The sequence below is a fragment of the Scophthalmus maximus genome, chromosome 14 (assembly GCF_022379125.1).
Source record: "Scophthalmus maximus strain ysfricsl-2021 chromosome 14, ASM2237912v1, whole genome shotgun sequence".
Lineage (NCBI taxonomy): Eukaryota > Metazoa > Chordata > Actinopteri > Pleuronectiformes > Scophthalmidae > Scophthalmus > Scophthalmus maximus.
In genome coordinates, this window is record NC_061528.1 from 364172 (window position 1) to 391636 (window position 27465).

Here is a 27465-nt window from a genome sequence, read left to right on the forward strand (position 1 = left end):
GAGTATTAAGTGAGACAGTAAATAGTGAGATACTCAAGTGGGTCAAAACTCACCAACTGGGTTTTGGGCAACTGCTCCCTTGGAGGCCTCACTGGCTTTGCTCAGCCCAGCGCTGTTCATGGCGTAAACCCTAAACTGGTACTCCAGGCCTTCGACTAGCCCTTCCACCTTGGAGTAACACTCAAATGAAGGGATCTTATTCTCCCTCACCCACAGAATATTGTTCCTCTCCTTCTTCTCAATCCAGTAGCCCGTCACCTTGCTGCCACCATCGTGGTAGGGTTCCTCCCATTTCAGGGTCATTGTGTTAGCAGTGACATTGAAGACTGAAGGCTTTGTTGGTGGACCAGGAGGTACTGTGATCAACAAAACAGAGTAGTCATCTAATTTACAGCCTTGGCAGGTATATTTACATATTTTTATAGTCTAAAATGTTTATAGATAAAAAGCTAAGCAATAGTACTTACCGAAAGGATGCTCGGCGACAATGGTCTCTGACTCTGTGGGCTTGCTGACACCAAATCTATTCTCAGCAGAGACCCTGAACGTGTACTGCATGTACTTGGTCAGGTGACTGACATGAATAGTTGTGCGCTTCACACTGGAGTTGATCAGCTGCCAGGCCGTGGAACCCGACTCTCGCTTCTCCACGATGTAGTTGGTGATATCAGTGCCACCATCATCCTCCGGTGGTTGCCAGTTAACGACACAGGACTCAGAGGTAATGGATGAGATTTCAATGGGACCAGATGGTGGACTGGGTCTAGCAGTGACATTGACTTCAATAGTGAAGGTCTTGGATCCTGCCACATTCTCCAGAGTCAGGTAGTATTTACCACCATCTCCTCTCATGGCCTCCTTCACAGAGAGGCTGGTTCGGTCCTTAGTTGCTTTGATGGAGACTCTGTCTGAGCTCTTCAGCCTCATCTCCTCCAGCTTCCAGGTGGCTTTAGGAGCAGGTCTACCGCTGATGGGAACATCGATGGTGAAGGTGCTACCAGACCTGCATGTGATCAGCTGGTTGGTAATCTCACTGAGGTCAACAGCAGGTTCAATGTGAGGCTCTTTGACCAGCACAGGAGCCAATGTTTCCCTTGGCTTGCTGTAGCCGGATTCATTCTTAGCCTTTACACGGAAGTCGTACTCATCTCCCTTGTTGAGCTTTTCAACTGCATAGGTGAGATTCTTGGTGTTACCAACCACAACCCATTTGTCTGTACCCTTTGGTTTTGCCTCAATGACGTAGCACTGGATGCGGCTGCCGCCGTCATGCTCAGGTTTCAGCCAGCCCAGCGACACGGAACTGTCAGTGGTATCCAGGATATCCATTCTCTTTGGAGATGCTGGCTCTGCAGTGGCAATGACGGGCTCAGTCAGTTCAAATGCCTCACCCACACCATTCTGGTTCTCGGCTGAGACTCTGAAGAAGTACGGCACCCCCTCCAGCAGGTCCTGGATCTTCAGGATGTGCTGCGTGCACTTGCTACCAGACTGCTGCCAAGTGCGACGGCTAGCCTCACGCCTCTCAACAATATAGTGATGGATACGTGCCCCACCGTCATTAAGTGGAGGCTCCCAGGAAAGTGTGACCGAGCCTCTGGATACCTCTTTGAAGACAACAGCCTGTGGAGGTCCGGGAGTGTCCATCACCTTCACAGTAAATGTGATGGCCTTGCTGCCACTGGCATTCTCCAGGTTAACAGTGTATTTGCCTGTATCATTTCTAGAGCAGCTTTCGATACCAAGAGAACTATGGCCGTCTGTAGTTATGATTTCTGACATGACACCCAGCTCTCCTTCCTCTTTCACCCAGGTGGCAGTGGGTACGGGCTTTCCTCTGAAGTGGATGCCCAAATAAACTGGACCTCCAGCCTTGACAATGTGTTTTTGCTTGAAGGTGGCGTCAATATCCACCTGTGGCGGTGTTAGCCTGTCTACAGCCTGAGCAGGTTCTGGAGTCTCCTTTTCCTCGCCTCTTCCCATGTGATTAACAGCTGCAATACGGAACTTGTATTCAGCTCCAGCTTGTAGACCAGTTACCACGTAATTTGTTTCTGCCACAAGCTCTGTATTTACTCTCTTCCATTCTGTTTCTTCTCCCTTCGCCATCTCAACTATGTAGCCCAGGACTTCCATGCCTCCATCATCTGCAGGCCTGCTCCATTCCAGACTGATGGAGCTGTTGGTGGAGTCAGATACACAGACCACAGATGGAGCACAAGGAATATCCTTTGGCTCCACAGCTTTGATGGGCAAAGAGATGTTGCTTGGAGCTCCAACACCAGCGTCGTTCGCGGCCATAACACGGAACTCGTATTCCATATCCTCTGTCAGGTGAAGCACTTTGTGAGCACATTCAACTATGGGCTTCTTGGTAATCACCTTGTAGAACCGGACAGTCTTCTTTTCCCGTTTCTCCACGACGTAGTACTGAATCGGGTTTCCTCCATCAGATGTTGGAGGAGTCCAGGAGAGGGTGATGCTCTCTCCGGTCACCTCTGTGGCATCAGGAGTGCCTGGAGCATCAGGAGCAGCTGGGGAAAGCAATGTTGATAGATGAGTGCTTTGACTTCATAGAGATAATTTGTAAATGTAACTTTTCTCAAGTGTTTCAATGATTCCACTTACTGTACTGCATCTGTGCAATGATGGGGTTGGATTCCAAAGGTCTGCCAACTCCAAACTTGTTAACAGCAGAGACCCTGAACTGGTACTCATTAGTCTTGATTAGCTTAGTTGCATTGAAAGTGCACTCCTCACATTCATCAGACACCAAGGCCCAAGAAATCTTGGCGGTCTCACGCTTTTCAATGATGTAATGTGAAATCTCAGAGCAGCCGTCATTCTCTGGCGGGTTCCAGGACAGAGTGCACTTGCCCTCGGAGATGTGACTGAAAGTGACGGGTCCCACTGGCTCCCCTGGTGTGTCTGCATCACGTATGTTTATGAGATTGATGTTAGGACATGTACAAATAATTATTATGTTTGAAATAGTGCAAAAAGCATGGTGCCATTAAAACACAGATACACTGACAGAGATGTAATTCATCATTAGAATATATTTAAATAAAAACTTCAAAGAATAGAAATGATGATGTGTGTGTTTCATATCACTAGTGTTTCAGTCCATTGTGTTGTGGCGTCTGATGAAGTCAGAACACTAACATCACGTGTCATCATTATCGTCCATGTGCATCACAACAACACAGCGCCGTCGCAGAGAAAATATCAGCGATATAAGCTTTAAATAGACAATGCAAAGCCCACAATTTTAACTGTCCAATCAGAAACAGTCCCTGATTTTGATGTTCCATAAATATGGATACAATATGTGGAACAATAACGTGATCAATAATCTCTACTAAAGTCCTACCAATAACATAAGAGATGTGTTCGAAAAAAATTGTTACCTGTGCATTTTAATGGCGCCAAGTATTATAAAGAAACTGATTACCTTGGACTTGAACAAGGATGTTCTCCTTCCTGCTTCCAGATCCGTTGGTAGCCTCCACAGAGTAGAGGCCGCTGTGTGTACGGTCAGCATCCCTGACAAACAGGGTGCTGGATCCAGGTACATTGATAATGTCCATCATCTTTTTGGTGACCTCCACACCGTCTCTGTACCAGATGACCTTGGGAACTGGACGTCCAGTGATGGTGACCTTTAGCCTGATGTTGTCTGCTGCCTTGACTGTCAAACCCTCAAAGTACTCTGGGCCAAACTCAATATTTGGAGTAGCTGTTTAAAAGAAACAACGGTATTAATTTCGATTATTTAATAATATAATTTTCCAACAGTAGAGCTGAAGGGCTCACTTTTAGCCAATTAGCAGTTACAGCAAAAAAGCAGTTTTCATCAACTACATTATTTACTCACTAGCCCCAAGGTTTAATGTAACAACCCTTCAGGCTCTTGCTGTCCTCTCATCACTCACCGTTCTCACTTCTGACGACAATCAAGCCAGAAGAGTTGGACGGAGGACTGACAACACCAATGGCATTTCTGGCAATGACTCTGAACTCATAACGTTCATTTGTTGCCAACCCTGTGACAGTGTACAGGCATTCGTGTACGTCGGTCAAGTTGGCCTTGAACCAGCGGCCATGTCCTTGGCGTTTTTCAACGTTGTAGCCGGTAATCTTGCTACCACCGTCACGTTTGGGTGCATCCCACTTCAGTGCCACAGAGTCACTTGTCACATCAGTGTAGTCGGGCTGGCCAGGAGGATCTGACAGACACAGAATACTTCTTTTAACTTATTTTCATCTTAGTCGTTGCATTCTAACTAGGCCTACATTTCAGTCGGTATTTACAACAGATTTTATTTTAATAAACTTAATAAAGTTCAGATATGTGAAAGCAAACTGCTGTAATCATCTGAATCAGCACTCACCAACAGGACTGACGGCCATGGTTAGCTTGCTCTCATCACTCATTCGGCTGAAGCCAGCATCGTTCTGGGCGTAGACTCTGAAGTAGTATTCAAGGCCTTCAATGAGTTCCAAAATCCTGTAGTCTGTTTCTTTGACCAGCACAGTGTTCACCTTTTGCCACATGATGCTGTTCTTTTCCCTCTTCTCCACATGGAAGCCCTGAATTGTGGTACCACCGTCATAAATGGGCTGCTCCCACTGGATGGTCATGCCATCGTTGGTGACATTGTAAACAACAGGCTTGCCTGGTGGGCCTGGAGGCCTGAACTGGTGTTTGGCAATTACCATCTGTGAGATCAGAGGCTCACTGGCACCATATCGGTTCTCAGCACACACTTTGAACTGGTACTGGACACCCTTGATCAGGTTGGGCACCTTAAATTGAGTACCTTCTATACTGGAGCATGCCATCTTCCAGTCAGACTGGGAAGTGTCACGTTTCTCCACAGTGTAGCAGGTAATATCTCCACCGCCATCGTCATTGGGCTCGTCCCAGGAGATCATGATGCTCTCAGATCTTACTTCATCCAGTCGGATGGGTCCAACAGGCTTCGATGGAGGGCCAAGTGTGATGACATGAATGTGGAAGGATCTTCTGTTGACCTTATTGTCAAGGGTCAGAGTATATTTACCCTCATTCTCCTTCTTCACATTTTTAATCATTAGAGTGGCTTTGTTTTCTGTCTTCTTGAAGCGTACTTGGTCGCTCTCCTTCAACGGCAGATTGTCTTTCAGCCACAGAAGAGCAGGTTTGGGTTTGCCTTTGTATGGCAGCTCAATGTGCACATTGTGACCTAGGCGAACGCTGACCCTGCCATCCGGGTACTCTGCAAGGCTTGCCTCAGGAGTAATAATATAGTCAAGGACCTTGATGGGTCCAATCTCAACAAAATCACCCTGTCCCTTCTCATTCCTGGCAGCAACTCGGAAGAACATGTCAGAATGCTCCTTAAGTTTCTTGACCTCGAACTCACATTGTCTGCTGGTTCCTCCCAATGACCATTCCTCGCCCTGAAGCTTCTTCTCTATCATGTAGTCAGAGATAATGCTTCCACCATCGTAATCAGGCTTCAGCCACTGCAGAGTGACAGATGTCTTAGACGAATCTTTCATAGAGATCTCCTTGACTGGTCCTGGAGTCTCTGTGGCTTTCACAGGCTCAAGTGTGTCACAAGTATCACCAACACCGTTCTCATTCTCTGCTAACACTCGGAAGAAGAAGGATGTCTTCTCAGAGAGATCTTCTATGGTGTATGTTGTGTCTGTGCATTTGTTTGTCACTGCAGAGAAGGATCTCTTGGACGAATCCCTCTTCTCAACAATGTAGTTTGTTATCTCAGCACCGCCATCAAGCAGAGGAGCCTCCCAGCAGAGAGTCACCTTTCCCCGGGTCACTTCCTTCAGGACCAAGTTTCTGCACTGAGCTGGGGTATCCTGGACCTTCATTGACAGGGTCAGCATCTTGGGTTCTCCCACACCATTCTCTATCTTGACTGTGTACTTCCCAGTGTCAAGCCTAGTAACCTCACGCATAACAAGGACTGTGGTTGTGTCTGAGTGGTGGAACTCATATTTAGGGTTGCGATCAATGCATTCATCTCCCTTGCTCCATGAAGCACTGGGAGCAGGTCTGCCCTTCACAGGAACAGACAGCTCCACATCCTTTCCAGCCTTCACAATGTAGTGTGTTCTCATGGCCACATCTGAGTCAATCTGGCCCTCCTCTGTGAAAATAATTTTAAACATTCATGGTCAAACAGGAAAGCTAAATGAGAGTTATAACAAAACAAGACATAGTATTGAAAACAAACTTCACATTTACAATATCATTTATCAATTTACCCAGGATATCTTTCGCCTGTACAGGTTCCGTCATCTCCAAAGGATCTCCACGGCCAGCACAGTTGACAGCAGAAACTCTGAAGAAGTAGTTGACATCTGGTTTTAAGTCATGAACAGTGTACTCTGTTGTCTTGGCCTCTCCCTTAGAGGTAATCATAACCCATTCTGTCTCTCCCTCAATAAGCTTCTCCACCATGTAGCTGGTGACCTCACTGCCTCCATCCCATTCTGGCCTGGACCAGCCCAGGGTGATGGACGTCTTAGTGGAGTCCACCACCTTCAGCTTGCAAGGCTCATATGGTGGATCTGTTAAATAAAAAGAGTTTGTTTGGTGGGGCTGTTCATTTAACTTTTTTGGGGGTTATTTATGGAAAAGGATTTAATGAATGTTAGATAACTTACCAACTGGGTCAGCAGCCTTGTAGTAGTCTGATGTATCAGAGAACGGACCCTCTCCGGCCTTGTTGATGGCACAGACACGATATTGATACTCATTTCCTTCTGTCAGGTGGTAGATAGTCTGCTTGATGTCACTGACGGGTTCTTTGTAAACTCTGATCCAGCGCAAGCTCTTCTTGTCGCGTCGCTCCAGGTAGTAGCCAGTTACGTAGCTACCTCCATCTACACCTGGTTTGTCCCATTCTACCACCATGGTGGACTTGGTGATGATATTCACCTCAGGAGTGCGAGGCTGGCCCGGAGTTACTAAAGAAGTGGACAGTAAATACATTGATTATTATAAATGTCAATCTAATGAGAAACAATCTTGATAAAAAATGTTTATAAAAAACAAGAAGAAAAAAAAAAAGTTGTTATAAATTATTTTAATTTATTTCACTAACCATAAAACAGCTCAACCTAATGTCACACCATATGACACTTTTACCATCATATTCAGAACTTTACACCTCCAAAACTTACCAAAGGCATTCTTAGCGATGACGGGCTCTGACTCCAGTGGCTCTCCAACTCCAAACTTATTAACTCCCATGACACGGAACACATATTCGTTTCCACGCAACAGTTTGTTGACTGAGACGTATGTCTGCTCGTGCTGGTCTGAAACTGTCGACCATACCACTCGGCTGGTTTCGCGCCTCTCAACAATGTAGTGGGTCACATTGGCACCTCCCTGGTCAGACTCGGGCACAGGTTCCCAGCTGAAGAGGATCTTGTCTGCTGTGATGGAGTTGAAGTTAATGATGCCAGCTGGGGGTCCAGGTTTGTCTAAGGAAGGTAAAAAAAAAAGGTTGATATGAACATTATATACAGAAAAGATGATGGAAAGTTCCAGGACTCAACATTGATGTTAATTGCTTAACCAAGTGAGCTACTGGTGTGCCCAGGACTTCAGAATTGTGTAAATGTCAAAGTATGAGGCAAAGCATTTCTAAATACCCAAGATTTCAATCCTGATGGTTGCAGATGCTGATCCGAGAACATTCTTGATCTTGACCTCATATGAACCTGTGTCAAGGCGAGTTGCATCCTTGATCAGAACTGCAGAAGAGTCTGTTGTACTTTCGACAGACAGAGTAGAAGTTGCTACCAGCTCTTTTCCATCCTTGAGCCACTCAATGGTTGGCTGAGGCTTGGCAATGATTCCAACTCGGAGCTTAACCGACGCTCCAGCCTTGTACTGACACACATCCAGATACTCTGGAGGAAGGTCAATGGCTGGGGCACCTGCGAGACATAAGATATTATTATATAGGTAATTTATGAAATACATTCAATTAAAGTTGACAAGAAATGTAACCACAGAATTATATTAAAACTCACCACATGCATCCACACAAGTGACTGGGCCGGCAATGAGAGATGGGTTGCTGACAGAACCAACAGCATTCTTGGCGTAAACTCTGAACTCATAAGACTCATCCTGGTTGAGTCCAGATACAGTAAAGCCCATCTCAATGATGTTGGTAAAGTTGGCCTTCACCCATCTTCCATTGGGAGCTTCCCTTCTCTCTACACTGTAGCCAGTAATCTTGCTGCCACCATCGTATGGAGGCCTCATCCAGGTCAGGCAAACTGAGTTCTTGGTTACTTCTGTTATACGGACGTTTGCCGGGGGCTCTGTAACATTAAAGTGAATTGTAATGAGACTACAGTAAGTCATTTACTTGGGGCAAGCTCTTACTATTTAAGGCTGTGGATCCAAATTAAAAACACTTACCACAGGCATCAATAGCAAGCACCTCCTCAGAGGTCTTGCTCAGCTTTCCAATACCTGCCGCATTTTCAGCTGCCACCTTGAACTCGTAGATGAGACTAGGGCAGATGTTTGTAACACGCCATTGGTTTCCAGGGATTCCTGTCTTATTGACCTTCTGCCACAGGATGCTGCTCCTCTCTTTCATTTGGAGATGATATCCCATCACAGAGTTTCCACCATCATTAACTGGCTCATTCCAGCAGACAGTCAGGCTCTCTCGAGATACAAAGCTGACCCAAGGTGTTGATGGAGGTCCAGGGATGGCTGCAATGGACAGTATTCATTTAGGTGTTTTCAGACAGATTTTTAGACAATTCATAAAAAACAGATGCTGTATTAAGACATGGGAGTAGTATGATTACTTTCCATATACTTTGTCAATTCTGAGTAAGCAAAAAGTACGTTTACGCAGAATGTGTACATTATCAAAGCGCTCTGACTTACTGTATGGAAGCTTTATCATGACTGATTTGCTGTCAATGTAGTCGCTGACACCGTAGCGATTTTCAGCCTTTATTCTGAACTGATACTCTTCTCCCTTGGTCAGCTTAGTCACCTTGATTGAGCTTCTGGCAATGTTAGTTGACACCTCTGCCCAAGTAGGAGTGCTGGTTTCACGTTTCAGAACAATGTAGTTAGTAACAGGACTGCCACCATCATAATCTGGAGGAGCCCATTTAAGACATACTGTCGTCTCGCCAACCTCTCCTGTCTCAACTGGACCACCGGGTGGTCCAGGTCTGTCCAAAACAATGAAGATTATGAAGATCTTCGTGGTTCCTCCCGCATTTGAGGCAGTGACTTCATATTTGCCAGCGTCACTTGAAATGCTTTCAGTAAGGGTGATGATTAAACTGTCTGGTGTTACTTCTGTCAGCAGCCTTTTGGATCCTTTGATGACAACATTGTTCTTGGACATAGTCACTTTAGGCATGGGCCTGCCAGTGAGAGGAATCTCAAAGGTCAGGTCAGATCCTGCCCTAACATAAACTGTATTCTTCGGGTAGTTTGTCAGGTCAAACTCTGGCGCCTCTGTTGAAAAAGTAAGACAGGAGTATGATAAGTACTTTGACTTTCCTTTGTTAAGAAAATCCATTTGCAGAAATAAATAATATATTTTTTTGGATGGTATCCTGTTTTCTAGGGATGATAACGAAATTATAAAATGAATAACATAACTAATTCCAAAATGTAGTATTAAGACTCAAAGAAATACCTTGTATTTCCTTGACAATAGCCGGTACAATCATCTCCTTGGGTTCACTGAGTCCAGCGTGGTTCTCAGCACGAACTCTGAAGAAGTACTCAGCACCCTCCCTTAGGTTCTTGATGGTATGAGTCATGGTCCTCACAGTGGCACACTTCACCCACTTTGTCTGTCCCTTCTCCAGAGCATCAATTAGGTAACCAGTAACTCTGCTACCACCATCGTATTCTGGTCTTGACCAGGCAATTGTAATGCTGTCCTTGGTAACATTTGCAACTCCAAGTTTCATGGGTGTACTTGGTGCCTCTGTAATGGACAGTAATAAGTTTAATGAAGCACATTTTGTATAAATGATAAACATTGTATGACATCACCTTAACAAGGAGTAAGTTCATATGTTACCTGTAATCTTGGTTCCAGCCTTGGCCTCCTGAGGGACACCCACTCCATGCTCGTTTTCTCCAATTACTCTGAGGTAATAGATGGCTCCCTCCTGCAAGTCTTCCACCTTGTAAGTGAATGCATGGCAGCTGCTGGTCACAGACACCCAGGTCTTCTTACTGGCTTCACGTTTTTCAACATGGTAGGCCTTCACTGCATCACCACCATCATTCTCCGGAGATTCCCATGAGAGAGTTGCAGAATCTCTAGTTACTGCTGAAACTTTAACATTGATAGGGGGTCCAGGAGAGTCAAGCACCTTGACAACCACAGGCAACGTTGCTTTCCCCAGTGGTGATTCAATTGTGACACAGTACTCTCCAGAGTCATTTCTAGTAGACTTCTCAATAGTCAGTGAAGTGCTGGAATCTGATGATTCAATGGTTCCTCTGACTTTAAGATCAACACCCTCCTTGGCCCATTCCACAGATGGCACAGGATTGCCCTTGAATGGTACATTTAAAGTAAATGCTGTGCCATGTTTGACAATAAGTACTTTACGTATCTCAATATCAACATCAAATGATGGTTCTGCAGTTCTGTCCATTGCTACTGCTGCATCTGAATATGGGCTACGCACACTACTGCCAACTTTGTTTATTGCCTTGACACAGAATTCATATTCTGCATCAGTCTTTAGTCCTGTGATGGTGAATTCCAGGCTCTTTGTAAGAGGGACAGCCTCCACCCATCTAGCTAGTTCCTCAAGTGATTCAAGTACTTCCTCTTCCTCCTCCTCATATTCATCCTCTTCTTCCTCAACCTCTGGCTCTGGTTTACGAATGTAGTCTCTGTATTCTACACTGTATCCAACAATGTGAGCACCACCATCATCTGTTGGGGGTTTCCAGACGATGGACACTGTGCCTTTTGTTGAACTGACAATTTTTGGCTTGGTTGGGCGAGAAGGAACAACCAGGGGATCCATTGTTCTGAATGTTGCAGATTGCTCACTTGGAGGACTCAAACCAGCAGCATTTTCAGCATAGACTCTGAAGTCATATTCACAACCCTTGCGCAGTTTGGTTGCTACACTGGTGCATTCAACGACTGGATCTCTGTTCACACGGACCCAGCGCATTCCTGTCTTCTCCCGGCGTTCAATTATATATCCGGTGATGGGGCTGCCTCCATCGCTGGCTGGCTTGCACCAAGTGAGGGTCATTGAATCCCCTGTTATGGCAGCGACATCAACACTAGCTGGGGCAGTGGCTAAAGTGTATGGATCTGTAACCTTTATAGCGTCACTCTCCAGAGCTTCACCAAGTCCGTGCTTGTTGACAGGCAAAACCCTGAAGATATATTCGTTGCCCTTTAGCAGTCCTGTAACTTTTAAGAATGTTTTTGTGATATCTCCCTTCACCACTGTCCATGCCAGGCGGCTGGTTTCACGCTTCTCAACAATGTAATGTGTGATATCAGCACCGCCGATCTCCTGAGGAGGACCCCATGACAGAGTGCACACCTCAGCTGTGAGACCTGTGATCTGCAGAGGTCCTGCTGGGGGTCCAGGCTTATCAATAATTACACAGTTTATTGGCATGGTAACTGTCCCGGCAATATTCTGAAGAGTCAGTGCATACTGTCCAGAATCTCTTCGGATACAGTCCTTAACAATGACAGAAGTGCTGGTATCTGTTGAAACAATTTGGATTCTGGCTCTTAACTCAATCTCTTTGCCATCCTTAGTCCAGGAAATTACAGGAGCAGGACGTCCGGCAAGGTCAGCATTAATCTTCAGAGTTTCACCAGCTTTCACAAAGAGTGTCTCTCTATACTTCACATCCATCATGATGCGTGGTGGATCCACATCATCCTTGACAGTGATGGGGCCAGTGTTATAAGATGGTTCACTGAACAATCCAGCTGCATTCTTAGCAATGACACGGAAGTCATACTGGTCATTTTCTGTAAGGCCTGTCACATCATAGTGGGTCTCTGGTACATTGGTAAAGTTGCATCTTGTCCAGCGTCCTTCGGGAAGGTCTCTGCGTTCAATGATGTAGCCAGAAACCTTCGTTCCACCATCATACTCTGGTTTATCCCAAGACAAGGAGACAGATGTTCTAGTAACAAGAGTGACCACAGGTGTGCCTGGAGGATCACATGGATCTCTCGCTGCTACAGCTTCACAAGCTTTGCTGCATTTACCAATACCAGCAATATTTTCTGCATAGACACGGTATTCATACATCATGCCCTCTTCAATTCCATTGACTTTGAATTCTGTATCTTTGATCATTCCTCTGTTCATCTTTGTCCAAAGAATGCTGGAACGCTCCTTCCTCTCCAGATGATAGCCCAGAACAAGACTTCCACCATCAATGACTGGCTCATTCCAAGTCACTAACATGTAAGCCTTTGAAGCCAACTTCACTATAGGTGTGGAAGGAGGTCCAGGTTGTTTGAAGTTATACTGAGCAGTTATTCCAGGTGAATCTAGATATGTACTCTTTCCATAACGGTTGACTGCATAGATGCGGAATTGGTACTCTGCTCCATGCGTGAGGCGACCAGCCTTGAAACTTGTTCTGGCAACATTATTTGCAATAATTTGCCATTCTTGTGTGTTTGTGTCCCTCTTCTCTATAATATAGTTGCTGATGGAGCAGCCACCAGCATAATCTGGTGGTGACCAGGACAGCGTAATGCTGTCTGAGGTTACAGAATCCACAGTAATACCTTTAGGTGGTCCTGGTTTATCAAGGACAACAACTCCAATATCTCTTGTAACTGTTCCTCCTGTGTTGGCTAGGGTGATCTCATATTTGCCAACATGTTCTCTGCTAGCCTCTTTGATGAGTATTTTGGATGAGATTTTAGTGTTTAAGATGGTCACTGATGATGTTTGCTTTAGAGGAAGGCCATCCTTCTTCCAAGACACAACAGGTTTTGGCCTGCCTAGAACTGGTACCTCCAGAGTGAGGTCACCCCCAGCCTTCACACTGTATGTAGTAAAGAGTAAGTTGACAGAGGGTTCAATTGCAACATCCTTTGCAACCACTGGCAAGCCAAGATCCTTTGGTTCACTCTTTCCTTTCTCATTGATTGCAATAACTCTGAATAAGTAAGCTTCATTCGGAGTCAGATTAGGAATAGTTGCTTCAGGTACCTTGACTGTGCATGCTGTGCCCCACTTGTCTCCACTCTTAGGCATGAATTCTACATTGTAGCACATTACTTTGCTTCCACCATCATGAGCAGGTTTGTGCCATGCCAGTGACACACTGGTCTTTGTCAAATCTACAAGGGTAACCTTACTTGGTGGCAGAGGTACCTCAGATACTTTGATTTCTTTGGTTTCAACCGTCTGTCCTTGGCCATATTCATTAACAGCACAGACTCTGAAGTAAAACGTTCCACCCTCAGGTAGCTCTTCAATCTTGAATGAGTTGGCTGTGCAGTTGCTGGTGACAGTAGTATAGGCTTTCCTGACAGACTCTCTCTTCTCTACAATGTAGTTTGTGATTTTAGAACCACCATCGGTGAGTGGAGTATCCCAGGCAAGAGTCACTGAGTCCTTCTTGAGTTCCTTCACAGCAAAGTTTTGTGGTGCACTGGGTGTATCCAAAATTCTCACTGCGACAACAGCAGATTTTGTACCACTGCTGTTCTCCAGGGTAAGTGAGTATTTCCCACTGTCAAAGCGGTTAACATTGTCAATGACAAGCATGGTGTATGAACTGGTGGTGTCAATTGCAGCATGCTCTGTGAGAGTACTATCAACCTTCTCCCATTTGACAGCAGGTTCAGGCCTTCCTCTGATGCTGACAAACAGACGCAGAGTTCCACTAGCACGGACAGATACCACCTTTCTGAGATCAGCATCAAGCTCTATCTCTGGTGCTTCTTCCCTGGCAGAAGTAACCACAGTGCCATGGACATTAGCAGCCTCCCCAACTCCCTCAGAGTTGATAGCACAGACACGGAATTGGTACTCTCCACCCTCCTTCAGATCTGTGATAGTGAGTTTAGTGGCTTGAATACCAGTGGGTGGAGTGCACATAGTCCATTTTTTTTCAACTGATGCCTCTACTGTTGGTGCTACTTCTGCCTCCTCTATTGATTCAGGCACAGGTGTATACTCCCTCATTTCAACAATGTAGCCCTTGGTGTAGGCACCACCATCAAAGTCAGGTTTTCCCCAAGACAGAGACACAGAAGACTTTGTGTAGTCTGTCACTTTAGGATGGTGTGGGGGCCCAGGTGGTGTTGTAGCATCACAAGCTCTGTAGAACAGGGACAATTCACTGAGGTCTCCCATTCCAGCCTGATTTTCAGCAGTAACACGGAACTCATAGAAGTGATCTGTCATTAGACCTGTGACCTTGAAGTGAGTGTCAATCAGCTTTTGTCTGTTACATTTTGTCCACCTTACACTATCTTTGTCACGTTTTTCAAGGTGGTAGCCTTCTATATCAATTCCACCACACTGTTCTGGAACGGTCCATGACAGAACCATAGAGTCCTTTGTGATCTGACTGGCTTCTGGAGTTCCAGGAGCGCTAGGTGGCTTGTAGGGATTGCGTGAAATTATGGGCTCACTCTCCAGATAATCACCAGCACCATATTTGTTCACTGCCCTGGCCCGGAAAATGTATTCATTTCCTGGGAGCAAATTTGTTACTTTATGGTATAGACCCTTGATATTTGGGGCAGCCACTGTCCAGGACAACCTGCTGGTCTCCCTCTTCTCCAAGACATAGTGACTGATACTGGCCCCACCATCAAGAGTTGGCTCCAACCAGGAAAGGATGCACCTGTCAGCCATGACTCCTGTCACTCTCATGGGTCCAGTGGGTGGACCTGGTTTATCAAGAACTTTGACAGTGATAGGGAACGTTTTTGTACCACCCAGATTTTTGAGGACAAGGTCATAGTGGCCACTGTCAAGCTTGGTTACATTCTTAATGGTTATGGCTGCACGCTTCTGTGTAGTTTTCACTTCAATGCGCAGAGCTTTATCCATTTCCTTGCCCTCTTTTAGCCAGACAACATCAGGAATTGGTTTCCCATAAATGTCTGCATCAAGAAGCAAGTGTTCTCCAGCATTGACAACAATGATATCCTTGTATTTGGGATCCATTGAGGCCCTTGGTGGTTCAATTTCATCAGTAGCAGTTATAGGCCCAGAGCTGTCAGATGGCTCGCTGAAGACACCTGCTGCATTTCTTGCAATAATTCTAAATTCATATTGCTCCTTCTCTGTCAGACCAGTGTTGGTATACTCAGTCTCAATTATGTTAGTGAAGTTGGCCCTTACCCAGCGCCCATCAGGAGAGGAAAGGTCTTTCCTTTCTACAATATATCCATTTACTTTGCTTCCGCCATCATACTGAGGCTTGGTCCACTGAATCTTGATTAGATTCTTAGAAATAGATACAGCTTCAGGAGCACCGGGAGGATCACATGGGTCATGAGCAACAAAGGATTCAGACACTTTACTGCATCTACCAATGCCAACAATATTTTCAGCATAAACTCTGAATTCATATCCAATACCCTCCTCAAGATTACAGATCTTGAACTGAGTATCAGTGATCAGAGTCTTATTCAGTTTGTTCCACATGATGCTGCTTCTCTCCTTGCTTTCCAGATGGTAACCAATGACTGTACTTCCACCATCATTGACTGGTTCATTCCATTCAATGATCATCATTTCCTTAGTTGCAGATTGGATATTTGGTGTTCCTGGAGGCCCTGGTGATCTGTATGGATATTGTACAACAATGGCCTTGGAGTCCAGAGAAACGCCCTTTCCATATCTATTTTCAGCTATAATTCTAAACTGGTATTCAGCACCAGTCTTCAGCTTGGTGACCTTGAAAGCCGTTCTAGCAAGCTGTGTGGTGACTGACTGCCATGTTGTGGTGGTCGTATCTCTCTTCTCCACTATATAGTTCTTCACTTGGCATCCGCCTGTGTACACTGGGGGCTCCCAGGCAAGATGAACAAAGGTGTTACTCACTTCAACAACCTTGACTGGCCCTGTTGGTGGTCCTGGCTTTTCAAGGATAATGACAGCCACATCCTCAGTGATTGTACCAGCAGTATTGGTAGCTGTAATGGAGTATTTACCAAAGTCATCTTTGCATGCCTCAGTAATCTGAATTGCAGCTGTTGCTGGAGTGTTTACCACATTGATTCTCGATGTCACCTTTAAAGGTTGACCATCCTTGGTCCAAGTGACTTTTGGTTTGGGCCTACCAATCACAGGGAACTCCAACTTCAGGTCTTTGCCAGACAATACACTGTAAGTGTTGAATTGCATCTTAATCCTTGGCTCCATTGTCATGTCATTGGCAATAACGGGTGCAGCAAGTGCCTTTGGCTCACTCTTTCCCTTCTCATTGTAAGCAATGATACGGAATAGGTATTCTGTTCCAGCTGTAAGGCCTGTGACAATGCCCTCACATGTCTTTGTATTTGTTGCTACCCCCCACTTATCTGAACCCTTAGGCTGCATCTCAATTAGGTAGCCACCAATTCTACTGCCTCCATCATGGTCAGGTTTCTCCCAAGCCAATGAGGCACTGGCCTTGGTGACATCTGTGAGGAAGACTTTTCCAACAGGCTGCGGTACCTCAGATACCTTGGAAGCTGTCTTTGTTTCAACAGCTTGGCCAACTCCGTAGTCATTTTCAGCCATGACCCTGAAGTAATACATAGCACCTTCAATTAAGTTCTCAATTTTGAATGTTGTCTTGGTGCATTTAGTGGAAACATTTGCATATGCCTTTTTGGTTGATTCACGTCTGTCAATGACATAGTTCTTGATTTTGGAACCTCCATCAATCAGTGGGACATCCCATACAAGAGTTACAGAGTCCTTTTTTACATCTTTGACCACAAGATTCTGTGGGGCTCCTGGTGTATCCAGAACTTTAACTGCAACAAACTCAGACACAGAGCCACTGCTGTTGGTCAGGCTTAGGGTATATTTTCCTGAATCACTTCTGTCGCATGAGTCAATGGACAGCTGTGTGAAGTTGAGTGCCTTCTCAAGGATTGCCTTGTCAGTCAAGGCTCCATCATCCTTGGTCCAATTAATCTCAGGCATTGGCCGGCCCTTAAATGGAATATGGATTCTGACAGATCCACCGGCTTTCACAGTGATGCCCCTTCTCAGCTCAGAATCCAGGTGGATCTCTGGTGGGTCCACCCTTTCCTCTGGCTTGGCTGTTCCAGAGAGAATTGCTGGCTCACCAACTCCCAGTTTGTTCAGAGCACACACCTGAATCTTGTACTCCTGACCCTCAGTAAGTTTGGAAATTTCATATTTGTTGACACGTAGGCCAGTGGCGGGAGTAACCATGGTCCATTCTTCTTGCTCAGCCTTGCAGACTTCAAGAATATATCCTTGAATGGCACTGCCACCATCAGCATGAGGCTTGCCCCATGACACTGTAATTGAACTCTTTGAGGAGTCAATCACATTCACATATGCCGGGGCACCAGGTTTGTACTTGGGATCACAGGCCTTGAAGTATGAACTTGGAAGGCTTGGCTCTCCCACTCCAACTGCATTCTCGGCAGCCACTCTGAACTCATACTCATGGCCTGTGGTCAGGCCTGTGACTCTAAAAGAGAGGTCAGTGACCTTCTGCCTATTGCATCTGGTCCATTTGATTCCAGTTCTGTCCCTCTTCTCAATTATGTAATTTGCAATCTCACTGCCGCCTTCAGACTCAGGGGCAGACCAAGTGATGGTCATGCCATCATGGGCAATGTTGGATACATCCTCAATGTGAGGTGCACCAGGAGGAACAAATGGAGTCTTCATAATCACTCCACTAGACCCCAGTGGCTCACTGACACCATAACTGTTAACTGCCATGACACGGAACATGTACTCATTACCTTCCAGTAATTTGGTGACTTTGTAGCATGTGGTCTCACAGTTGTTAGAAACAACAGTCCAAGCTAGACGGCTGGTCTCTCTTCTCTCAATTATGTAATGTCTAATAGGACTACCACCATCATGTAGAGGGGCACGCCATACCAGTGTGCATCTATCTTCAGCTACTCCAGTGATATGGAAGGGTCCTTCACATGGGCTTGGTCTGTCCAGGACCACAACCTTGAACGGCACAGTTTCACTGCCAGCCTCATTTGACAAATGGAGCATATAAATTCCACCATCAATTCTCACAGAATCCTTAATGACAATCATTGCATGGTTTTCTGTGTTTTTGATCTCCAGTCTAAGTGTATTCTCCATCGGTTTCTCATCCATGAACCACTGGATCGTAGGCAGTGGCTTTCCACGAACATCGGCATCTAGCTTGAATGTATCTCCAGCATTGACGATGACAGTCTTAGTGAACGCAGGGTCAATGGAGAATTTGGGTGCCTCCAACTTGTCACTTGCAGTTATTGGTCCACTGTTGTAAGATGGCTTGCTGATGGTGCCAACAGCATTTTTAGCAATGACTCTGAAATCATACTGAGCATTTTCCGTCAGTCCAGTCACAGTAAACTGGGTCTCAATTACATTTGTGAAGTTTGCCCTTACCCACCTGCCCTCTGGCAGATCACGCCTCTCCACAGTATAGCCAGTTATATTACTGCCACCATCATACTCAGGTTTAGTCCATTGAATTACAATAGTATCTTTGGTCACATGGATGGCCTCTGGTGTACCTGGAGGATCACATGGGTCACGGGCAATGCAGCCCTCTGAAATCTTACTGCACCTGCCAATGCCGACAATATTTTCAGCATAAACCCTGTATTCGTACTCAATACCCTCCTCCAAGGGGTAACTCCTGAAACATGTCTCATGAATAAGTGTCTTGTTGACCTTGACCCATAGAATACTATTTCTCTCTTTTCTTTCAAGATGGTAGCCAAGAACAGTACTGCCTCCATCTGAGACAGGCTCATGCCACTCAACAACCTGGTGGTCCCTAGAGAGAGAAGAAATGAAAGGTGTGCCTGGGGGGCCTGGCTCTCTGTATGGGTACTGAGCGACCACAGCAGACGAATCTAAGCCATGACTCTTGCCATAGCGGTTTTGAGCAATGATCCTGAACTGGTACTCAGCTCCAGTCTTCAGTCTAGACACTTTGATGGTGGTTCTGGCCCAATTGATACTGACTTTTTCCCATGTTGTAGTAGTAGTATCTCTCTTTTGGACAATGTAATTTGAAATCTGGCAGCCACCATTGTGTTTAGGTGGGTCCCATGAAATAGTGACACTCTGTGTTGTGATTTCATTGAACCTTACAGGACCAGATGGAGGGCCAGGTTTGTCAAGTACAATGACTTCAACTGTTGTGTCCTTCTTTCCAACTGAGTTAGCAACATTTATACTGTACATACCATTATCGTCACCTGCAGCTTCCTTAATGCTAAGTGTTGTATGTGTGGGTATATTGAGAATGTTGACTCTGGTGGTGAACTTCAAAGGAGCTCCATCTTTAGTCCATGTGACTGTCGGTTTAGGACGTCCAAAAATGGGAATGTCAATCTTCAGGTCTTTGCCCACATGGACACTGTAGCTGCTGAATTGTGGCCGAACATCAGGCTCAAACACCAAATCCTTGGTCATTACTGGACCAGCAAGAACTTTGGGGTCACTCTTGCCCTTATCATTGATTGCCGTAACTCTGAACAGATACTCCTCTCCTTGGTTGAGATTGGAAACAGTAGCCTCCATTGTCTTAAATGTGTTAACACCAGACCACTTTTCCTGGCCCTTTAGTTGCACCTCAAGCAGGTACTGGATGACTCTGCTTCCACCATCATACTCAGGCTTCTCCCAGGCCAAAGAGATACTTAATTTGGTTTGATCCGTAACAATCAAGTTCTTTGGAGACTGTGGCACCTCTGATACCTTAAGAGGGTCAACAGTTGCTGCAGGAAGGCCAACACCATGTCCATTCTCTGCAATTACTCGGAAGAAGTAACTACAACCCTCCTGGAGTGGCTCAATCTTCCATGAAAGAGCATGACAATTTGTTACAACAGCTGCATATGTTTTGCGTGTGCTTTCTCTCTTTTCAACAATGTAGTTCTTGATCTTGGACCCACCATCCAACATAGGTGGTTCCCATGCCAGTGTCACTGATTGGTTAGTAATTTCTTTCACTTTCAGGTTGACAGGAGCACTAGGTGTGTCCAGAACACGGACAACAACAAATGCTGATTTGGTTCCACTAGAGTTTTCTGCAGTGACTGTATATTTTCCACTGTCATTTCTGCTCATCTTATCAATCACAAGGGATGTGTAACTGCTGGTAACTTCAACTTGAGCAGTCTCTTTAAGGGCAACTTCATCCTTATCCCACTTGATGATAGGAGTGGGCCTACCTTTGATGGGGATAAACAGCCGAAGGGAAGCTCCAGCTTTAATGGTTACGATCTTTCTCAGTTCTGGGTCAATGTCAAGGTCTGGCTCCTCTACCTTTTCTTGGGCAACAACAGCTCCAGACACATCAGCATGCTCACCAACTCCAACTTTGTTGATGGCACATAGTCTAAACTTGTAAGCCTGGTTTTCTTTCAAGTTTGCAACTTCAAATTTGGTCTTCTTGACACCGTTTGGTGGCGTGCACATTATCCACTCCTCAGCAGGGGCATATGTGCTAGGTGCCTCTGCAGCAAGAGCTTCAGCAGATGCCTCATCTGGAACTGCTAGAACTGTGGTAGTACAGCACTCAACAATGTATCCCTGAATTTCACAACCTCCATCACATACAGGCTTGCTCCATGACAGGAATACTGATGTTTTAGTTGTGTCGGTAACTCTTGGATTTTGTGGAGGGCCAGGCCTGAAGATTGGATCAAGAGCTTTGTAGAATACAGTTGGGGAGCTTGGCTCACCAACACCAACAGCATTCTCAGCAGCAACTCTAAATTCATACATATGGCTTTCAAGGAGTCCAGTCACCTTGAAATTCAAGTCAGTGACAGTTTGTCTGTTGCATCTGGTCCATCGTACACCATCTTTGTCATGTTTCTCAATTATGTATCCAGTGACAGGACTGCCCCCATCTTCAGAGGGAGCCTCCCAAGTGAGGACCATTGAATCTTTTTTCACATGTGAAACTTCTAAGCTCTTGGGTGACCCAGGGGTCAAATATGGATCTTTGATTATGACAGCATCTGATTCAAGTGCTGCACCCCCTCCAAACTGGTTGACAGCATGGACTCTGAAGATGTACTCATTTCCTTCCAAGAGCTTATTCACCCTTAGACAAATATTCTCTACTTTTGGGCCAACTACAGTCCAGACTAATCTGCTTGTCTCTCTCCTTTCCACAATGTAGTGAGAGATCTTGCAGCCACCATCTTGTACTGGTGGTTTCCATGCAAGGCAGCATCGGTCTTTGGATATTCCTGTAACAACAAGAGGTCCTTGAGGTTCTCCGGGTTTATCTAGAACAACCACATTGACCTGCACAGCCTTTTCACCTCCTGGATTTTTCAACAGCAGAGTATATTGGCCTCCATCAGAAAGTTTTGCTTCCTTTACAGATATGTAAGCTTTGATTGAAGTGTTCTTAATTTCTCTATGAATAGTGTTGCCCAGCTCCTGCTCTCCCTTCATCCAGTGGATAGAGGGCAATGGTTTACCATGGACATCAGCATCAATCTTGAAGTTTTCTCCTGCATTAACCACAATGGTCTGTGTGTATTCTGGGTCAATGCTGATGCGTGGTGGTTCAATCTCATCCCTGGCAGTAATGGGGCCAGTACTGTAAGAGGGGATACTGAAAACACCAGCAGCATTTCTGGCAATTACACGGAACTCATACTGATTGTCCTGCACAAGTCCAGTTGCAACGTATTCTGTCTCAATAATGTTAGTAAAGTTAGCCTTCTGCCAACGACCTTCAGGAAGCTCTTTCTTTTCTACAATGTACCCTGTGACCTTTGCACCACCATCATACTCAGGCTTGGTCCAAACAATGGTCAAAGAGTCCTTGGCAATCTTTGTAGCCTCTGGGGTGCCAGGAGGATCACAGGGATCTCTAGCAACATGACCCTCAGACACTTTGCTTGCTTTGCCTATTCCAACAATGTTTTCAGCATAAACTCTGTATTCATACTCCATCCCTTGTTCTAAACCAGTGGTCTTGAATGTTTGTTCAGTAATAAGAGACTTGTTGAGTTTAACCCACAGGATGCTGTTTCTCTCTTTCCGTTCAAGATGGTAACCCATGATAGGGCTTCCCCCATCAATCACAGGTTCATTCCAGGCCAACACCATGCTGTCCTTGGTCCAGGCTGCAATGGATGGTGTTCCTGGGGGTCCTGGGAGCTTGTATGGGTATTGAGCCACAATACACTCTGATTGAAGAGTTGGGCCTTTTCCATATCTGTTTTCGGCTATGATTCTAAACTGATACTCAGAGCCAGTCTTCAATCTTCCTGCCTTGATTTTGGTCCTTGCAAGGTTAGCAGATACAACCATCCAGTTAGTTGTGGACGTGTCTCTCTTTTCCACAATGTAGTTTTTGATGGTGCAACCACCATCATATTCTGGTGGGTTCCAGGAGATAGTTACACTGTCAGAAGTGACTTCCTCTACCTTAACTGGACCACCTGGCTGGCCAGGTTTGTCAAGAACAACGATGCCAATGTCTGCGGTTGTCTCTCCTGCTGTGTTGCTGAGAGTAATGAGATACTGTCCAACGTCATCTTTAGTCGCCTCTTTTATGTTGAGGTTCAGCATTGTATCTGTTGAACTAAAGTTTACTCTGGTAGTTCTCTTTAAAGGCTGACGATCCTTTACCCAGGAGACAGCTGCTTTGGGACGTGCAACAAATGGAACCTCCACTGTCAGTTCTTCTCCTGCCAACACACTGAATGTGTTGAATAACATTTTTGCAACAGGTGCAATCACAAGATCTTTTACAATCACAGGCACCCCGATTTGTCGTGGGTCACTTGTTCCCTTCTCATTTCTTGCTGCTACACGGAACATGTATTCTTCACCTGCATTAAGTCCACTAATTGTTGCTTCTGTTTCCTTTACAATCACAGCCTGGGTCCACTTATCATCACCCTTGGGCTGGATCTCAATGACATAACAGCCTACTCTGCTGCCACCATCATGCTCTGGCTTCTCCCAAGAAAGAGTGACACTGTTTTTTGTGACATCCTTAAGAGTGATTTTGCCAGGGGGCTGTGGTTTTTCAGACGCTTTAACTGATTCACCAGTCTCAATAGGTAAACCAATGCCATATTCATTCTCAGCCAAAACTCTGAAGTAATAGTTGCATCCTTCCAAGAGCTGGCCTACTGTGAAGTTGGTATGACAGCAGAGAGCATTGACTGTGGCATATGCTTTTCTTGTGGACTCGCGTTTTTCAACAATATAGTTCTTAACCTTAACTCCTCCATCATTGACTGGTGGATCCCAAGTCAGTGTGACAGCTTCATTTGTTACAGCAGAAATCTTCAGATTCTGTGGGGCACTTGGTGTATCAAGCACCCTGACTTGTACTGTAACTGTCTTGGAGCCAGAACTGTTTTCAACTGTAAGATTATACTTTCCACTGTCAAATCTATTGACATTTTCAATTACAAGTGATGTATATGATGTTGTGCTGTCAATGGTTGCCCTCTCAATAACTTCACCATCTCCTTTGGTCCATTTAGCCTCAGGATACGGTCTGCCTCTTATAGGCACAAAGAGTCTAAGTGAGCAGCAAGCTCTGAGATTGACAACTTTGCGGAGATCTGCATCCAAATCAAGTTCAGGTGGGAGGAGCCTGTCTTCTGCCTTGGCATTGTCAGGTACACATGCTGCCTCTCCAATTCCTTCACTGTTGACTGCAGAAATGTTGATCTTGTACTCCTGGTTCTCCTTCAGGTTAATGATGGTGAATGAGGTGGCAAGGAGACCTTCTTTGGGTGTCACAATGGTCCATTCCTCTTCCTCCTCTTTTCCAGATGGAATGCAGGTCTCTACAATGTAACCAGTGATGTCAGAGCCACCATCGTACACAGGTTTATTCCAGGCTACGGTAATTGAGGACTTAGTTGTGTCCAAGATTCTGGGGTTGCATGGAGCCCCTGGCATGTACAGTGCATCAGTTGCCTTGTAAAATGGACTGGAGACACTTGGTGCACTGATTCCAGCAGCATTCTCAGCATTTATTCTGAATTTATATTCATGTCCAACAACAAGGCCTGCTGCCTTGAACTGAAGATCTTTGACCTTCCTCTTGTTGCATTTGACCCAGCGAAGGCCAATTCTGTCTTTCCTTTCAATATTGTAGTTAGTGATTGGAGTTCCACCATCAATCTTGGGTGCTTGCCACATAACAACCATTGACTCTTTAGTGATAGCTGTCACCTCAGGATTCTCTGGAGGATCTGGAACTACATATGGGTTATCTGCAAATGTGGGTCCTGAGTCAAGAGACTCACCAATTCCATATTTGTTTACTGCCATAACTCTGAAAATGTATTCATTTCCTTTGAGCAATTTCGTCACCTTATATTGTGTAACTTGCAGGTCTGAAACCACATTGGTCCAAACCAGTCTGCTTGACTCACGCTTCTCAACCACATATCCTTCAATCTTGGCACCACCATCATCTGCAGGTGGAGCCCAGGTCAGTACAGAGCTATCAGCTGTGACATCAGATACCTTTAGAGGACCAACTGGTGGTCCAGGTCTATCAAGCACTTTAACGTTAAAGATGTGCTTAGCAAATCCACCAACATTAGTGGCAGTTAAAACAAATTCTCCTCCATCTGATCTGATAGAGTCCTTGTTGGTGAGTGTGGTTGTCAGTTCAGTGAATTTAACCTCCAGTTTCATTGTGTTCTCAACCTCCTTTCCATTTTTGGTCCAAACCATAGATGGTGTTGGTTGACCAGCAATGTCAGCATCAAGCTTGAAGGACTCTCCCGCCTTCAGTAGAACAACATCCTTAAAGATGGCATCAACCATAATGCGTGGCTCAATAATGTCATCTTTGCAGATAATGGGGTCTGAGGGCTCAGAAGGAATGCTTACTGCACCTGCCGAATTTCTGGCTATGACACGGAACTCATAGGAGGCATCCTGAGTCAGTCCACTGACAGTGAATGCTGTCTCAATGATGTTGGTGAAGTTAGCTCTGTTCCAGCGACCAGTAGGCAGCTCCTTCTTCTCCACAGTGTAGCCAGTGATTTTGAATCCGCCATCATACTCAGGCTTTGTCCACTGAATAGTGATGATATTCTTGTTGACAAATATTGGTATAGGCTGGCCAGGTGGGTCTATAGGGTCCAAGGCCAGTATAGCTTCTGAAGCCTTACTGGGCTTACCAATTCCAGCCATGTTTTCAGCAATAACACGGAATTCATAGGCAACCCCATCTTCAAGCCCATTGGATTTAAAGATATTTCCTTTCACAAGACCCTTGCTGATCTTGTGCCACACAATGCTGCTTCTTTCTTTCCTCTCAACATGATAACCAATTACTTCATTTCCACCATCAGAGACAGGCTCATTCCAGCCAATTGTTATAGAGTCCTTGGTAAATGCAACAACATTAGGAGTACCAGGAGGGCCAGGGACTTTAAATGGATAGGCAGCCACCACTGCCTCTGAGGTGATGGGAGGTCCAACACCATATCTGTTCTTAGCCTTTACCCTGAACTGGTACTCGGACCCAGTGGTTAACCGGATGGCTTTGAACATGGTACGAATGAGAGCAGAAGACAGCTCTGTCCATGATTGGGAAGTGGTGTCTCTGATCTCAACCACATAATTATTGATTGGAACACCTCCGTCATTCTCAGGAGGGTCCCATGCAAAGACACAATAGGTACGGGATATCTCTACAATTTTAACTGGTCCCTTGGGTGGCCCAGGTACATCATGTACTTTGACAGTGATGTTATCTGTCACAGAACCAACAATGTTCTTTCCTGTTATGGTGTATACACCGCTGTCTGCTCTATTGCATTCATTGATGCTGAGGATAACAGTAGCAGAAGTAGTTTCCACATTACATCTCTGTGTGAGCTTCAGGGCTCCACTATCCTTCTGCCAAGAGATAGTTGGTCGAGGACGTCCCATAAATGGGATTTCAACCTTGATGTCATCTCCGGCCTTGGCAATAACAGTCTTCTTACACACACCCCGCAGATCAAACTCTGGCAGTGAAGTAGATTCCCTCACAGCAATGGATTTGCTCTCGCGTGGAGCACTTCTGCCTGACAGGTTGACAGCCATTACACGGAAAATATACTCCTCATTCTCATTTAGATTTTTGACGGTGAAATCCATTGTCTTGACTGTTGTGACGTGGGCCCACTGATCAGTTCCCTTCTTCTGGGCTTCCAGGACATATCCTGAAATTCTGCTTCCACCATCATGCTTGGGTTTGGTCCAAGCCAGGCTCACAGAATTCTTGGTGATATCAGTAGGAATAATACTGTCAGGAGGAGTTGGTGCCTGGGATGCACGAATTGGATCTGCAGTTTCAACTGCCTCACCAATGCCATACTCATTCTCGGCAGACACTCTGAAATAGTACTCACAGCCTTCACCCAGCTCACCAATTCTGACTGAAGTGTATTGGCAATTTGCAATAGCGGTAGCAAAAGCCTTGCGTGTTGATTCTCGCTTCTCAATTACATAGTTTGTGATTTTGGCTCCCCCGTCAATGAGAGGCATCTCCCACTGAAGAGTAATACTTTCCTTGTCAATCTTGAGTGGTTTTAGGTTAAGTGGCGGTCCAGGTGAATCCAGAACTCTCACGTGTATATCAGCACTCTTCTTTCCAGTCAAGTTTTCGAGGGTAAGCTCATATTTTCCTGCATCAACCCTTGAACTCTCCGGAATGATTAGCATTGTAAATGACTCAGTGCTGTCAATGACTGCACGTGGGACAGAACCACCCTCCTTGGTCCAGGTGACTGTAGGTGAAGGACGGCCCTTGATTGGCACAAATAGGCGAATGGAGCAGCCAGCCCTAACGACAAGGGTTCTTCTCAGCTCAACATCCAGCTCCAAACCTGGCTCAGCTGCACGCTCCACAATCTCAACTAGTTCCTGAGTCTCAGCAGGTTCACCTGCCCCCTTAGCATTTACAGCACTAATTCTGAAGTGGTATTTTGCACCAGCTTCCAGCCCGGGAACAACAAATTCAGTGATTCTAAGTGGTGATGAAGGGGTATCCTTAACCCATTCTTCTGATCCTTCCTTCTTGTGCTCAATCACATACCCAGTGACTTTAAGTCCACCATTATCAAGAGGTTTTCCCCAGTTCAGAGTGGCAGAGGTCTTTGTCGTGTCTGTGACTCTTGGATTGACTGGAGGTCCAGGCACATCTACCAGACATAAAAGAATTGGTTAGTGTCTTTCAAA

General features: G+C 45.5%; 1 protein-coding gene across 12 annotated transcripts in view; it reads right to left on the reverse strand.

The window, feature by feature from the left end:
• Nucleotides 1-27465, reverse strand: part of ttn.1 (titin, tandem duplicate 1) — a 161136-nt gene that overhangs the window by 18866 nt on the left and 114805 nt on the right. For all 12 annotated transcript variants that reach the window (XM_047337053.1, XM_047337052.1, XM_047337051.1 and 9 more), the window contains 15 exons: nt 10104-27428; nt 9711-10007; nt 8939-9526; nt 8456-8758; nt 8059-8355; nt 7675-7962; nt 7198-7503; nt 6679-6981; nt 6277-6582; nt 4395-6158; nt 3936-4229; nt 3455-3739; nt 2629-2928; nt 468-2534; nt 54-356 (listed from right to left, as the gene is read on the reverse strand). In XM_047337053.1, coding sequence (XP_047193009.1) covers nt 54-356; nt 468-2534; nt 2629-2928; nt 3455-3739; nt 3936-4229; nt 4395-6158; nt 6277-6582; nt 6679-6981; nt 7198-7503; nt 7675-7962; nt 8059-8355; nt 8456-8758; nt 8939-9526; nt 9711-10007; nt 10104-27428 — 25026 coding nt within the window. The remainder of the gene's footprint in view (nt 1-53; nt 357-467; nt 2535-2628; nt 2929-3454; nt 3740-3935; nt 4230-4394; nt 6159-6276; nt 6583-6678; nt 6982-7197; nt 7504-7674; nt 7963-8058; nt 8356-8455; nt 8759-8938; nt 9527-9710; nt 10008-10103; nt 27429-27465) is intronic.